Source organism: Oryzias latipes, chromosome 22, assembly GCF_053564925.1.
Source record: "Oryzias latipes strain Hd-rR chromosome 22, Olatipes_Hd-rR_3.1".
Taxonomy (NCBI): Eukaryota; Metazoa; Chordata; class Actinopteri; order Beloniformes; family Adrianichthyidae; genus Oryzias; species Oryzias latipes.
Genome location: NC_136258.1, coordinates 15,082,881 through 15,097,425, shown reverse-complemented (window position 1 = coordinate 15,097,425; position 14,545 = coordinate 15,082,881). Strand labels below are relative to the sequence as shown.

General features: G+C 37.6%; 1 protein-coding gene across 8 annotated transcripts in view; it reads right to left on the bottom strand.

Moving 5' to 3' along the window:
• The window catches only part of zdhhc14 (zDHHC palmitoyltransferase 14), a 49,995-nt gene that overhangs the window by 16,105 nt on the left and 19,345 nt on the right, over positions 1–14,545 (bottom strand). For all 8 annotated transcript variants that reach the window (XM_023951311.2, XM_023951308.2, XM_023951309.2 and 5 more), the window contains exons 4-8: positions 6,881–7,033; positions 3,590–3,727; positions 2,263–2,311; positions 1,004–1,106; positions 653–762 (exon numbers count right to left, since the gene is read on the bottom strand). In XM_023951311.2, coding sequence (XP_023807079.1) covers positions 653–762; positions 1,004–1,106; positions 2,263–2,311; positions 3,590–3,727; positions 6,881–7,033 — 553 coding nt within the window. The remainder of the gene's footprint in view (positions 1–652; positions 763–1,003; positions 1,107–2,262; positions 2,312–3,589; positions 3,728–6,880; positions 7,034–14,545) is intronic.

Genomic DNA, 14,545 nt, shown 5'->3' with positions numbered 1-14,545 from the left:
CTGTGGCCACAAGCATGCATACATATAGAGGCCCAGATGGCAGCCACCTGTTCACTCAGGTCACTCTGCACCACCCACTGCAGCGTTTACTGCAAATGTATGGACCGTGATCAACACAGCACATTACGGCCAAATGATTTTTAAAGTAAGCTAGTTTATTAATCTCTCTTCTTCAATTAAAAGTTGCGACTGTTTCTTTTGTCCACCTATAATTATTGGAGAAAATCCATTTTTTGGTTCTACTTCAATGCAGATGTTGTTTCAGGTCATTTCGGGGACAGACTGGCGTTTGTTTACGGACACTTACAGTCACAAGGACAGCAGAAGTAGCTGTGACAGCCGGACTGACTAAAAGCAGAAAAAAGGATGAAATCTAATTTCTACGGCCCGCTTTAATCTTTAACTCAGTTAAAAGAGCTTGAAATTCTTAACACTCCTGCGATGTCGCTGCTATGTTTGGAAAAGAGAAGGCTGCGGGCGGGCGGCCTCGTTTCAAAGAGATCCTCACATCAAACACAAACCTCCACTTATTGCTTTTCTTTTGGCCTTCGGACGAAACAGAAAATTACAATGTGAAAGGAAAAGTGTGTCAGGGAGAGTGACTGTTTTTCCTCCGTGTAACCCTCATGAAAACATACGGTAGATGCCCTACCTTGGTGGGAGGGGTCCGCACAGCGCCGCACAGCAGTTGGTGAATATGTTGCCATAGCTGTACGGGTTGTAGTTGTCCTTTGACCTTTTCGACGACCATGAACCTTTTATCTGGAGAAGTCACAACCTCGGTCACCTTCATAGTTTCAACATACATTTTTTATATAGTAATTAATCTTTACTTTATTATACTAATTCAAGGGAAAAGACATCTGAAACCTTCCATATATGTTATGTTTTTTAATGCTTTAACGATAAAAAGATCAAATAAGGTTATTTTTATTTAACAAATACAAATTTTTAACCAAAAAAGAAGACTTTGTGTCATATTTGGTTTGTAGACGATACTCACATCTTCATTGGTGGTCTGGTTGGAGCTGATAAGGTAGGTATGGAAGCCAGAGAGCCCTACGATGGACCAGACGGAGAAGAAGCACACCACCACCTCCAGCACGGTGACAGCATGGAGTTAAGAAACAAACCTAGAACCGCTTCTCATGCATTCCTCCATTTAAAGCAGCTGAGAACAGCAGTACAGCCTAAAAGGCTCATATGGATCCAGAGAGGGCACAATAAATGCAGCTGGAGCAGCCAGAATATCGACCTATATGATTATCAATACTTTCCAGTTGTAGGTTCAGTTAGTTGAGGCAGCAAAATACAACTTTATTTTCCTCTCTGGTACAGATCAGTTTGTTTGCACTTTTAAGTTTAATCTTTGACCCCAATATTAAAGGAAAAGGGAATCCTAAATCTCCATTTAGCGCATCAGAAAGAGAACGAGTCACTCCGTTTAGCCAAACTTAAAATGTAAACAAAATACTCTTCAGTCTTTGTACTCTTTATCTACATTTTTCTAACCGGAGCGTTCGCCCTCAGCAAGGACAAACGATGTCCTCATCCTTCAAGCACAAAAGACCGCCGTGATACCATCGACGGCACTTCTCATTTAATAAAGTCCTGTAGGACAAAGGAGGTTATCAACTCGGCCTGGCAAGCTCTCCACCGCCACAGAATGTTATCTCCCTCGGCCACGGAGAAAACAACAGAGCCCTCGGACCGGACGGACGTCGCCCCGTTCAAGTCGCAGTGGGAATTTAAATGAAATATTTGGAGAAGGGGTTATGCTGGACAGTTTTATGGTTTTAGTTTATGGTCACTTTCTTTGACAAATCATTTATCAAATCTTAACTTTTTACACTAAATTGGTCAGGGAACTAAACTGTCTTTTGGTATATTTGAGTTTAGTTTTTCTTTTACTGTTAAAGTTTATTGCATACTGAAGTAAATTAATTAATCCAATTACATATGTACCGGTTACTGTAAAGAGAGATATTTGTAAATAATAACTTCATTGTAGCTTTCATTTGTTCTCTGGATTGTGCATGAAAGGAAAGAAGGCAAACTGCTGTAAAACTAATAAAGTTTTGTGAAATATTTAAATTAAAAGGATTTGATGGAAAACACATTTTGGAGACTTAAGCATAAAAACACACATTTCTTAAAGCATTCAAGACTTGAAATGATTTGAGGCAAAAGTCTTTTAAACACAGCAAATAAGATAAACAAGAGGATAGTCACTGGTTAAAAAAAGGTTTTGTGAAAGGATATCTAGCAGGGCTGTCTTTTAGTGCGCTCAGGAACCCAATCCGTTGTGAGTCTGTAAGGAAAAACAACAAGAGTTCACATCAGTCAACTGGGTTTACAGATGATAAGTTTGACAGATGATAAACCCATTATCATTTTGAAATCATAGTTAATTAAAGTTGATCCAAGTTGCAAGTAAAACTCAGCTGTTATTTGGTTTGGCAGACATTAGTTCAGATTGTTGAAGTTATCTTTCAGCATTATGAATATGGAATTAAGGAGCTAAAATGCTTTATTTAGCCTCATTTAGGAATGGTAAGTTCTTGTTGGCTTTTACCGTCCAAAAAGAGTTTGAAACTTAACTACTCTGGTGGAACGAACCGTATTTCACTAAACTTTTGTGATTTTTTTACTTTACTCACCACACGTGACTGTCTCTAGGCACACAGTTATGGGAATTTTTTATAGTTTAAGGATATATATTATCTAATGTATTCTTTTTTTTTAGAGTTAACCAAAAGTCGAATCCACGGGAACTTATCTGTCTGTTTTTTATTTTTGACATGTCTACATCTTGGCGAGTGTTCTTTCAACCTAAACACAACAACTGCACATTTCAGCATAACACAAAGCAAGAAAAGAGGGTTTGCCTGAACGCCCAACATCGCAAAAGTATGTAAATAGAATATAATTCACCATATAAACTAAAAATGCAGAGGATTTTCAAATGCTTGTGATTTGTGGTCTAAATGTTCTGAATACAAGACAAAACCACTTGAAGGAACTTTCGCTCTCCTTCAGGGAATTTATCTACTCATTTTAATGCTAGTCTCCAAAACTACTTTGCAAAAAAAGAAAATTCATCTTCATTTAAATGATCTGTTATTCCTAAAAAGGTTTTTATTTATAAATAAATAACCAACATTAAAAGCAAAGGCACACCATTTACCAGCTTTTCCTTATCTATTACTTCAGAAAAATCTAAATGTATGAGTTGAAACTCTTTGTCCAAACAGACAATTGCTTCATTTATCACAATAGTGTTAGGAAATAGTATAAAAAAAAGGAAAGGAGGTGGCACTGAACGTCAGTCCTGACCCACATTTCTGCCCCCGGTGCAGCGCTAATCCACCGAGCATCATTTAAACATGAACATGCATGAGGACAGAGAGCCGAATGCTCCACTGCCTGCTCCCAGCTGGAAAGATGGGCTCAAGCCAGAAACCTGCAGCTTTTCCCGACGCCCACTTACAAACCTGCTGGTTCCAAGCACACCGAGAACCCCGCCCGCGGGAATGCGCGTCTGCACCGGCGGCGGAAGCACATGCCCCCGCCGTCCTCAGATACTTACTTAAAATAATGTGTGTGATGACAAAGGCAAAGATGAAGACGGTGAGGAAGGACAGAGACAGGATGAACATGTAGAAGAAGCGGTAGTTCCTCTTTCCAACGCAGTTCCCCACCCAGGGACAGTGGTGGTCAAAACGCTCTGCGTAGACATGGAGAAGCACTTTAGGTTTACATGAAAAGCAAAAAAAAAAAAAAAAACACAACTACACTCAAACAGCATCGTTTTAACCACTTTGTGGTTTTCCTGTTTGATGGTTTTCCCTCATTTTACCATCTAAAAAACAAGACAAAACTTGTTGTTTTTAAGCTTAGATTTGATGAAAAATGATGTTTATCGAAACACATCAGTGAGCCTCATTGATTTTCCATAAAGCAAAGCTTATAAAGGTTCAAACATGTCAAGCTTAACACGCAACACAGAGCACAAACAGAATGGTTAAAGGGAAAAGTGAAGTGCTCCTCTGGGTCTTGTGACAACAACACAAAAATGCTTCCCATACTGCAGAGCGACTATTTATATAAATTAGTAAAAAAACAGACTGGTTGTTATGGCTGCGTCGGACTGAAAAACATCCACTGGTGCCGCACTATTCCACATTTAAACGCTTTCAAGGCCCAGCGTCACACAAGGTGGCACCATTAAGGCTCTACTGTAAAAAAACAAAACAAAAAGAAATCTCCACAGACTGATGGATCCACATCAGTCAAAACTGCTTCCTCAGATCTCTTCCTGGTTTCTCTCAAAGAGGAGGGCTGTCACCCTCACACAAGCATAAATGGATTACAGACTGTGGAAATGGTCACTACTTAACTAATTAGTTGGAGCAGTTATTAGCTTAGTGGGGTAAAATGACCCCGTTTTGTCTCCACTGATCGATGCCTGGGTAAAATATGTCAGGAACCGACACCTTCAGCTATAAAGGGTTGGGAAAGCGGTACTACTTTATTGCTTAAGTTGACTTTTTAACACCAAAGCTTCAGCTCCAGTGTTGACATTCTTTCCAACACCGGAACTTTTCAACTGTTCACACAATCGACGTTAGTCCAGCGGGTTCTGGCGCGGAGAAAAGCAGCTTTGTGCCATCATGCAACTTTTTACGTGACTAACGTGTTGCATATCGGTGCAAAGCCGATAGGAAAAGACTTTTCTCCGCGTCAGAATCAACTGATTCACATTGATCGCGTAAACAGACAGTTACAGTGTGTCAAAGAGCGCACGTTATTTAATTGTCTTCTGCAACCTCTTTGGTGTTAAAGGCTTAAACCAGTTAGGATTTCAAAAAACTTGACCGACATTGACAAAAAAAAGAGACCTGTAATGTGCAGGCAAGGAAACAATTGATGCATAAAAATTATTTTTAAAAAAAACTACTGCCATCTCTTTTATTTTTTTAAATCCGTGTTTCCTCTTGTGTACAAATTATCACCTGAAGCTAAATTAAAAACATGGATATCCAGATTATTAAACCCTCCTGTATGAGTCAGAAAGAAATATCAGAGGAGACACATTAGAAAAAAGAAAGTGTAATGTATGTTAACGATAATTCTGTGCTCTCATAAGCTTCTTCCATCATTCCAATGGGAATAACAGAATGCTTAAAAATAAATAAATAAATAAATAAATAAATAAATAAACTGACCACCATGTTTCTGCTTTTCCCACCAGGAAAGCCTTCTGACTTATTTAAGAGCAGGTTATCCTTCTGGCTTCTTAGAGCTACCAACAAAAGCACATATTTTCCTCCCCGTGTGGTTCTTTTTCCCCAAAACTAAGTTACAATTATTGGTGACGTTAATCGTGTTTGTTACTAATTTGAGCGGCTATATCCAGGCATTTCATCTTTTTAGTTCATTCTACACCTAAAGGGACTTCTCTATCATCCAGGGTTTTTCAACTGGTGTGCCGCGGTACACTACGTAGTGTGCTGTGAGAGATCGTCAGGTGTACCATGGGAAATTAGTCAGTTTCAGGGAATCAGCTCTGTGTTCATCCAAACAGGTTTCATACTTTGTAGAAATGTGAAAGAGCTTAAAATAGCTTTTTTTCTTTGAGTTTCTTTGACTCTAATTCAAAACGTTTCGACTGTACAAAGTTCCTTTTTTTTCCAATGGTAGTGAACTTTGTGATTTTTAAAGGAAAAATTGTATCTTTGCTCTAAAAAAGTTAAAACACACCAATCTAGACTGTAAGCCAAGAGGTTTACCTTCTAACCTGCATGTATTGAAGCAAAGCATAGATTCAAAAAATTTGGGTTTTTTTTTTGCTTCTCAGCTTTAAAAACAAAACAAAGTTAAAAAAAAAATCTAAGCTTCTTAGTTAATGTCTTTTTTCAAGATGCTTTCCCTTTGCAGCCTTTTTTCGATATGAAAACGAGCAGTTTTAAACTTTAATGGCTGCAAAATAGTTTTCCATGACCTCCTAGCTGAAGCTCAGATTTTACAAACAATCACACGACTTTCTTGGACAAAGACGCTACGTTCATGTATGAAAGATTTACCAAAACCTTTTACTGTGTTTTTCATTCTTTCATCGCAGTCAAACAGTCTGTTAAGAACTTCTTTTTAACGTTGGGTATCACAATAAAATGTGACCAATCAGCTGTTGCTTGAAAAAAGGTCTCTAGTGGTACAAATCCTGCGGATAACAACCCAGTCTTATCTTTTTATTGTGTTTTCCGCTTTCCCATTGTTGTCACAAAGCTGGTAAGACAGATGTTACACATTGAAAAAAGGGCATGGCCCCCACCAAAAAAAAGAAAGAAAAAAAGAAGCACACAAGTCAATACAGTTAGTATTATGTCTCATAGATTACAGGTCTTTGTCAGCGGCGCCTGATAACATGACCTGTTTTTTTTGCTTCCTCATCTTTGCCTGAGAGCTTGTGAGACGAATCTACGGCTCCTGACTAAATTAAAATTCAGAAGCAGAAGTGTCTCAGAGGAGTGAGAATCCCCGCATCAAAACACACTCATGTAAGCTCTCGTCTGGCTTTTATTAACTCACTTGCTTTGCTCTTCAGATGACGACTGTAGATGTGAAGAGAAGAAAAATAAAAATCAACTTTTCTGTCACTTAGCTTTATTTATAGCCATATTCTTTATGTGAATACCTATTTTTATGAGGGTTTGGTATGCGTTTACATATCTGCAACAGCTACATTTAAGGAAAAACAGACCGTTTTTGTGCAGTTTCTTAGCATTTGGGATTGTTTTTTCTTTAAACCTGCAGCCACTCATTCTTTTATATTCCCACAACATTCCAAGAAAAGCTTCCGGAGACCGGTTCAACTCACCCACACAGTTGTCACAGAGGCTGCAGTGGGAGGCACGAGGTGGTCTGAAGATTTTGCACGTGAAGCAGTATTTTAGCTTCACTGTCTGGCCGTTGATGACCACCTCCTTCGTCCTGGGGGGAGGTCTGTAGCCTGTGCTGCCGTTAGCAACATCTAAGAAAAATCAAAGAGAGAAAAAAAAAAAAAAAAAGAACTCTTTATGGCTGTGGGTTTTCAAGAACAACAGGGTATGTGAGATCTTTACGCGTTGGATCTTTAACTATAATAAATACTTGGGATGCAACCGTTGACTTTCTTTAGGTTCAAACCTCAATTGATGGACCATAGTTTTTTTTTTTGGGTCTAGATAGGATTTGTCCTTAACAAAAAGAAAAACAAAAAAAAAAACAATTTAGGAAAATCCTTTGCAGGTAAAAAATAAATAAAAACCTTATAATTGGCTTCAACTAAACCTAGTGTGATGTAATAAAACAATATATAGCAAGTCCTCATTAAATTTAGCACAACATATGTTTGACGCATTCAATGTAAACATACTAGTTTGCTGTAGGGATGCAACTATTCACTTTCCCTGGGATTCGATTCAAAGGTGTTTTTGTAGCATCCCTGATAAACAAAAAAGAGCTAAAAGAAAAACAAAGCTTTTTACCTGATAATGTCAATGTAACAGTTTAGTATTTTTAAAACAAGAAAATTTGACATCTGATCAGCATAAACCAACATTTGTTTATTGTGTGCCATTTTGTGAGTCACTGCCACTTTCACATCAACTGCAGCACAAAGTTTCTTCACAGGTGAAATCAGAGAATGTATTTTATTAATACAGTTAAATAAAAAACGGATTTTAAAGTCTTAAAACTAAATGTTTAGAAATATGTTAATGCCAAAAGCTCATATTTTCATTTATTTTAAGCCTTTTTTTATCATATCAATGTTAAGCAAAATTCTTCGTTCAAAAGCTGGAAACAAGGCAGATGTGAGCTGCATTTCAGAACCTGCACTACTATTTCTGAAGCCAGCAGCTCTTGATTCTGGAGCGTAAGCTGTTAGAGTTACAAAAGATGAAAGCGAGCTCAAAGAATAATAGTCTGGAATTCAATGAGCTCTCGACATCAAAACTCCCTGCAGCTAAAACCAGAGCAGGTACGTTGAATAGTTTTTGTGTGGATCAAGGAGGCCCGGAGAGTTGCAATGAGAGCAGGAATTCAGGTTTGGAGCAATGAAGGGTATGTTTGAGCTCCTCTTTCCTTAAGCACATCCATGCATGCTGAGTGTAGGAGACAATGTGTGTAGGAAGGTAATTTTGAGATCATTCAGAAGCCAGCGGCATGCCCTGCAGAGTGCTGCCAGTGTGTGCTATTGTGGGGGTATTTGACATTTCGGAGGGGGGGGGGTGAAATATAGGAAGTCGCATTTTTTAAATCTAGAGGGAAAAAAGTGCTTTATTGCGTGAAACCAATGTATTTTCCTTTTTTTAGGCCAAACGACCGATGCGCCAATCAAGCAGGAGGTACTTTCTGACATTTTCTGAGATCTCCCTAAAAAAAAAAAATGTTGGCAGGCAGAAAAAGATGCGTGATGACATATATAGGTCATATCATTCTGATAGAAAATTGTGGCACCTGAAGTGTAAAAATACATCCGCCTCCAAGCTGCATCCACAATTTGAAGATAGTGGGAAAGAATTTTTTCATGGAACCCAAGAAAGACGGCGTGTTGAGTTTCTGACTTGAAGATCAACTTTCACACCGGCTTGAACTTGTGCAACTAATGTGTAATTACGGTAATGCTTTGCGTTTCACTGCTTTTCTGGCCAGCCACGTCCAAACAGCTGCAAATAAGACTTAAAGACTCAGCAGGGTTTGAAAAGCAGGCGTCACAGAATCCGAGCAAAAGCAAAACTGGGATAAAGTAAGTCTGGGTGGGTTTTTCCAGTCATCAGTGTAAGATAGTCAATAAAACGTCCACAGGTCTTTTTTGTTTTTTAGATGGTTATCCCAGGTTTCAATGAAGTGATATTTACGGCAACACATTTCAAACAAAACTTTCTAAGTAGCAAATAAAAATCTTAAATATTTGCCTTCAAAAACTTTTTTTGCTTTCAAAATATATTTTTGCGCTTGAAACACAAATGTTTTAACAGGCGTTGTGTCTCGTCTCGCTTTCTCCCCATCTTCTTTGATCTTTGATTTTTCGTTCATAAGTTTCCGTTTTGCGTGACATACCTGCCTTCAAACAGCCTTCTAGATTCTAACCAATCAGGTGTCTCTGTCTCGTATTAACGATGCTTGGAGGCAGAGACATACTTTGGACTTTATATCATTTGAACAGGATTCTAAAGTCTTAAACCATTCTGGCCCGTTTCTCTCAGAGTAAAGCCCAGAAGAAAGCAGCAAAGCCACAAAAATGAAATAAAACAGGGTTTTATAGTTATGTTAGCGTAGCGACCAGCGTGTTTAAAATGTCTGCAGCAGAAAAAAAAACATCAGAGGTCCGACTCCATACAGTCAGAAGTTACATTTTATTATTATTACGATTTGCATCTGAATTATTGTTTTATTTTCATCAATAAATGTTGAGATATAAATACAAAATAACATTGGGTAATGAGTAGTGAGCATGAGTAACTTTTTTTTTTTTACTTTGGACAAAAGCACACAAATTGTTAAAAATAAGACACTGGTTTTAACCGCAGGGAGTCTAAGGCACACCTGTGCAATAATCATGCTGTCTAATCAGCATCTTGATATGGCACACTTGTGAGGTGGGATGGATTGTCTTGTCTAAGGAGAAGTGCTCACTATCACAGATTTACATAGATTTGTGAAGAATATTTCAGAGAACTGGTTATTTTGTGTATGTGGAAAATGTTTCACATCTTTGAGTTCATATCATAAAAAATGAGAGCAATAACAAAAGTGTTGCGTTTATATTTTTGGTAAGTGTAAGTTGCTTTTACCCAAGCAAATTCATTGTGCTATAATTTGGTAACTTAAAATATAGAATATTGTCTGATTTCAACCACAAAAATTATATGAAAAAGAAAATGGAATGAATGTGTTTTAACCAATAAGGATGTAAAAGTATGATTGGGGAAATAAAGCGCTTTTTATTTTCAATATTGCTTAATGTAGTGTCTCCAATACTTTTAAATGGTTCAGTAGCCTGAATAGTACTTCAAAAATACAAATTCCTTCCAGGAACAATAAAGTGTGATGATGAGGCAGCATGACAGGGTGAAGGAAAGTTCCTTTAATGTGACAAAGATGCTTTGTTTACATATCTGCACTGCACTCCTGCAGCCACGCTTTCTCACTCCCATGTTGGCCTTTTTTCAGAGCGTTGTACACATCACTCTGATCGATCGGGTGGCTGAACTAGAATCCATTGCTGGGAGGTTCTGCAGAACTTTGGCCCGCTTTGCTGATAGAATTTGGGTTAATGCTAAGTGCATTAGCCTATTAGCCGCTGTGCAGCTGCAGTGCTTCACTCGTTCATATCTGAGCTATAAAGCACAGCAATCCGCATTTTTATCTGTTGCTGGCAGCAACATGGACCAGAGTTTCAGTTTGGTTCTCATCCCAAGTACAAACTAAGTAGTTCATGTCATAACAACGAAAAAAGCTGCCTCTTGCTGAGGTCTTCCTGTTGTTTTGTGCAGAGTAGAGCTGCACAAAGAGGCTCTGTGTGCTCTGCTGCAAACTAGCGGTCAGAGGGTGAAGTGGAAAACAAGAGTCAGACACTGAAGGACGCTCCGAAAAAATTCAATAACTATCGTCCTGAAAGCATTTTGAGTCAATGCAAGTATCGCCAAATGAACTATCGCAATATATTGCCCAATCGATTTTTTAAACACCCATACTGTTGGCATAAATATCACTTTATAGGTTTCCAGAACATCGGAGTGGACAGAGAGGTGAGAGGCAGGAGCAGGGGTCGTCAGGTCTGTAAACAGCAGATGGTTTCATGTCTGACATGTTTCTGGGAGAGAGGTCCAGACAAAGACAACAGCAGAAGGCTCATGGGTAAATAAACCACTCTTGATTCGACTAAAAAAAAACAACGAGGTCAACTAACGTGGAGAAGCCCAATTTGTAAAAAGCAAAAAATAAATTGAGGAATAAAAAAAAACCACCCAACAAAGTTATATATAATAGATTAAATGAAATACAACACTCAAATCTACTATTTAAGGTACTTAATCATACCAAAATATTAGTTTTTACAGGGATCATCACAGTAGGAATACATGCTGACAGCGAAGAGTCTGAGCAGATTAATTTTGTTCAACAAAGTCAGATCTCCTTTGAGACCATCTCAACTATCATCTGCGCCATATGCGCAAAATGTACGTAGTGAGTGTGACATGGGCTTTAGATTCAGGTCAAATGGAGGCTGTTTTTTGCCAGACGTTTTGGTAAAGTCATAGAAAAGTGGTGTCCGCTTCTTCCATACCATATTTCTTCTTCATAGTTCCAGCAGATTTCTAATTGATTTCTAATGAAATACCTTAAAGGTGTTCAACTTGTTTTGAAAAAGTGAGAAAAAAATGCTAAGTTTAAAAGGTTTAGGAGAATGTTATTGGAAAAAAAAAAGTGGAACATATTTTAAAATGTAAAAGATATAAAGAATACTAAAATTATAAAAAGCATAATAAAGAAAATGAACAGGCGATTGCTGACAGGTCTTGCATCAGATGAAAAGATACTGCAACTTCATCATAAGAGGACAGCATACTGTATCAACAACAAATCATCACTAGTTATAACCAAAATGCCATGTTAAAGTATCTGAAAAACTGCATTAATGAGGCTTAAACGCTGAAATACAACCTGGCGATATACTGTCATCTTAACACACATAAAGAAACAATACAGATTACAATATATTGAAAAATCCAAGAATCTTTCCTCCTGACTGGTTTTAATAGGGTGTCACCCAGCCAACAAAAGTTGAATTTAGGAACTTTTGAAGTCATCTTAATGTTAGTGTTGCAAATCATGACTGGTCGGTAAGCACACATACATTTATTCTTACACTGAAAAGTGTGAAAATAAAATGACAAAAAGATAACCCACAAAAAAAAACCAACAACAACATTATTATTGTTTTTTTTTTTGAGTAAACAATTCAATTTGCTTCAAAAATATTTCCACAGAACTCTGCTGGTACTGGCTCTCCTGGTGCTGAAGCCAGTGGAGCCGATTACGGCCCAAAGCTGAGCACAGAGAGTTAAGTTGACCTTTTCTCTGTCAATAATAAACGCTGGTGGTGATTTACAACCAGTTAATGAGTTTCAGAACTCCCATTTGTTTAAAATATTCTTATACAGACAAAAAAGGCTTTATTTTAGGGTAAATCGTATGTAAGGATTTCTACTACTCCTGTTTAAGCCAAAGAACATTTGACTGACAGAATTATTTTTGAAGAAAAATAATTCCAACCCCATCCTCATCTTTAGAGCTTTTCAGCTACAGAATTTTGAGACAAAGAATTTTAATTTTAAAAAATGAGGTACGATGTAGCAGTTTTTAGACAACTAATCCATATAGTGTTGTGATATCCTTAAAAAAGGAAAAAATGCAGAACACATCAGTAATTGCTAAAAACCATCAAAAAGTTTATCAAGCTTTAAATGTTTAATTTGAATTCAATATCCTTCCAGTAATATATACGATAAAACAGACATTTGCATGGTTTGTTGATGGAAAACACTTTTTTGTTGAAAAAAAAAATGCTGCAGCCCATTAGTTCATAAAAAAAGGTCTGTAAACAACTTCAAAGCTACTAAGAATTTCCCATTAAAGTTTAAAAATAAATTTTTTATGAGAAAAAAAACATTTCCTCCTCTTAGTGAATGCATGCTTGTGCTAATTCACCTCAAGGACGGGACTCGGGGTGCTCAGAGAAATCTTAAAAGAACAAAAGACACATTTTTACAGTCTTTAGGCCTCAGATTGTGGGTTGTAAATAAAATGAGACGAGAATAAAATCAGAAAAAAGTCTGTAAAACTAGTTTGTTTGCAAAGTTACCAGTGAAGAAAAGCCTCCTTTTTCAAAAGGTTTATGAGTGCCCAGTTTAATTTTGCAAGGATACATTTAAGCTAAACGCTAGACTTCCAGAACAATGCGCTTTGGATAAACAAGACCAAAAAGGAAATGTTTTGCATAAACAAACAGAGCATATTGGTGGGAAGGGTTCATATACAGCTGAAGCTGCAGCGCTGGAGGAGTGACTGGCAGTAAGGTCAAATAAAAGGACAAGGACACAACAAGATAACACCATTCCAGTGTGGAACTGGGCCGCTTAAAGTCAAGATTTTAAATAAATAATAGAGAAAAATGCTGATAAAATACCACATCTGTAAATAAGGGTGGCTCAAAACTCCTTCTTAAGATGTGAGAGACTCATAAAGTCAAAATGTACGCACTTTATGAATGTTGTTAGACTTTACAAACTACTGGAACCAGAAGTGGTAGAAGTTTAAACACTACTTTCTTGATTTTCCCAGTTTAAAAGGTTATACTCACATATTATACTTCCAATTTATTATTCATCCAAGGTTATATTTGTTCAAAGGAGCTCTAAGTTGAAATAGCGTATACTACAGAGACCTGCACACGCAGAGGCTGAAAGTTCAAGGGATTTTGAAATACAGACCGTTTCCGCTAGCTGCACACTTATTACTCATTATTCAGCCAATGTCACTGAAGTCAAACATCACCTGATGTGGTTGAGTAAACCAAGAGGAGAAACAAAGAGGTTAAAGTCATAATTCAAGTATCCGCTTGAATCGGATCTTCAAAGTGGGTTTCTTTGGATCTGGATTGGCCAATGTATTTTTCTAACTTTAACCAAGATATTATTATACTTTATTTATCCCACAATGGGCTTTCTTCTCAGCACTTGATCCATCCTCTGGGGGAGCTGCAGCTGAACCGTGCTCGGGAGTCAGTGGCATTAAGCGTCTTGCCCATGGACCCTCACTGGGTGATGTTAATGGCTTGCCATTGATATGGTAATTGCCCCCCATTGTTTATCGAACCCTGGATTCCTGCGTGGCAGCCTTCTTCCTTACCAACCGATCTACCCATCCGTAATGAATAAACTGGATTGTGGTTCTCTGGTTTTAAGCAACAAAGCTGTCAAAACTCGGGGGGAAATGGTAACTCCTGACATCTAACTATAGCCACGGTGGAATAACAAATTCCAAAATACAAAGACTCATGAGGTGTTAAAACGTCTCTGTGTGCTGTCATACTGCAACCTAAAAGGAAGATGTAGTAATTTATACTAGGGTCTCTGTTTCTTTTTTATTTTATTATATACGGTAATCTGTGAGTTAATGAGACCATAGCAACATTTTTAGACAAAATAATGCCAACAAAAGCAGTGAGTAAAAACTTATTAATGGGAAAACCAAACAACATAGAAAAATATCACTTTTTAAGACAATTATATACCAAATCAAACATATACAACTATGTGATATCCTTGATAGATGGTAACACCTACGTTATCTCTAAAATGTAACTAAATGCCAAACTTTAATGACAGTGTATGTAAAACCATGATTTCCCATTACGTAAACCAGTATTGAAAGTGTAAACTGCCCACAGTGAGCGAGCGCATCGGTTTTCTGACAGTTTAAGTCTACAGTTGTC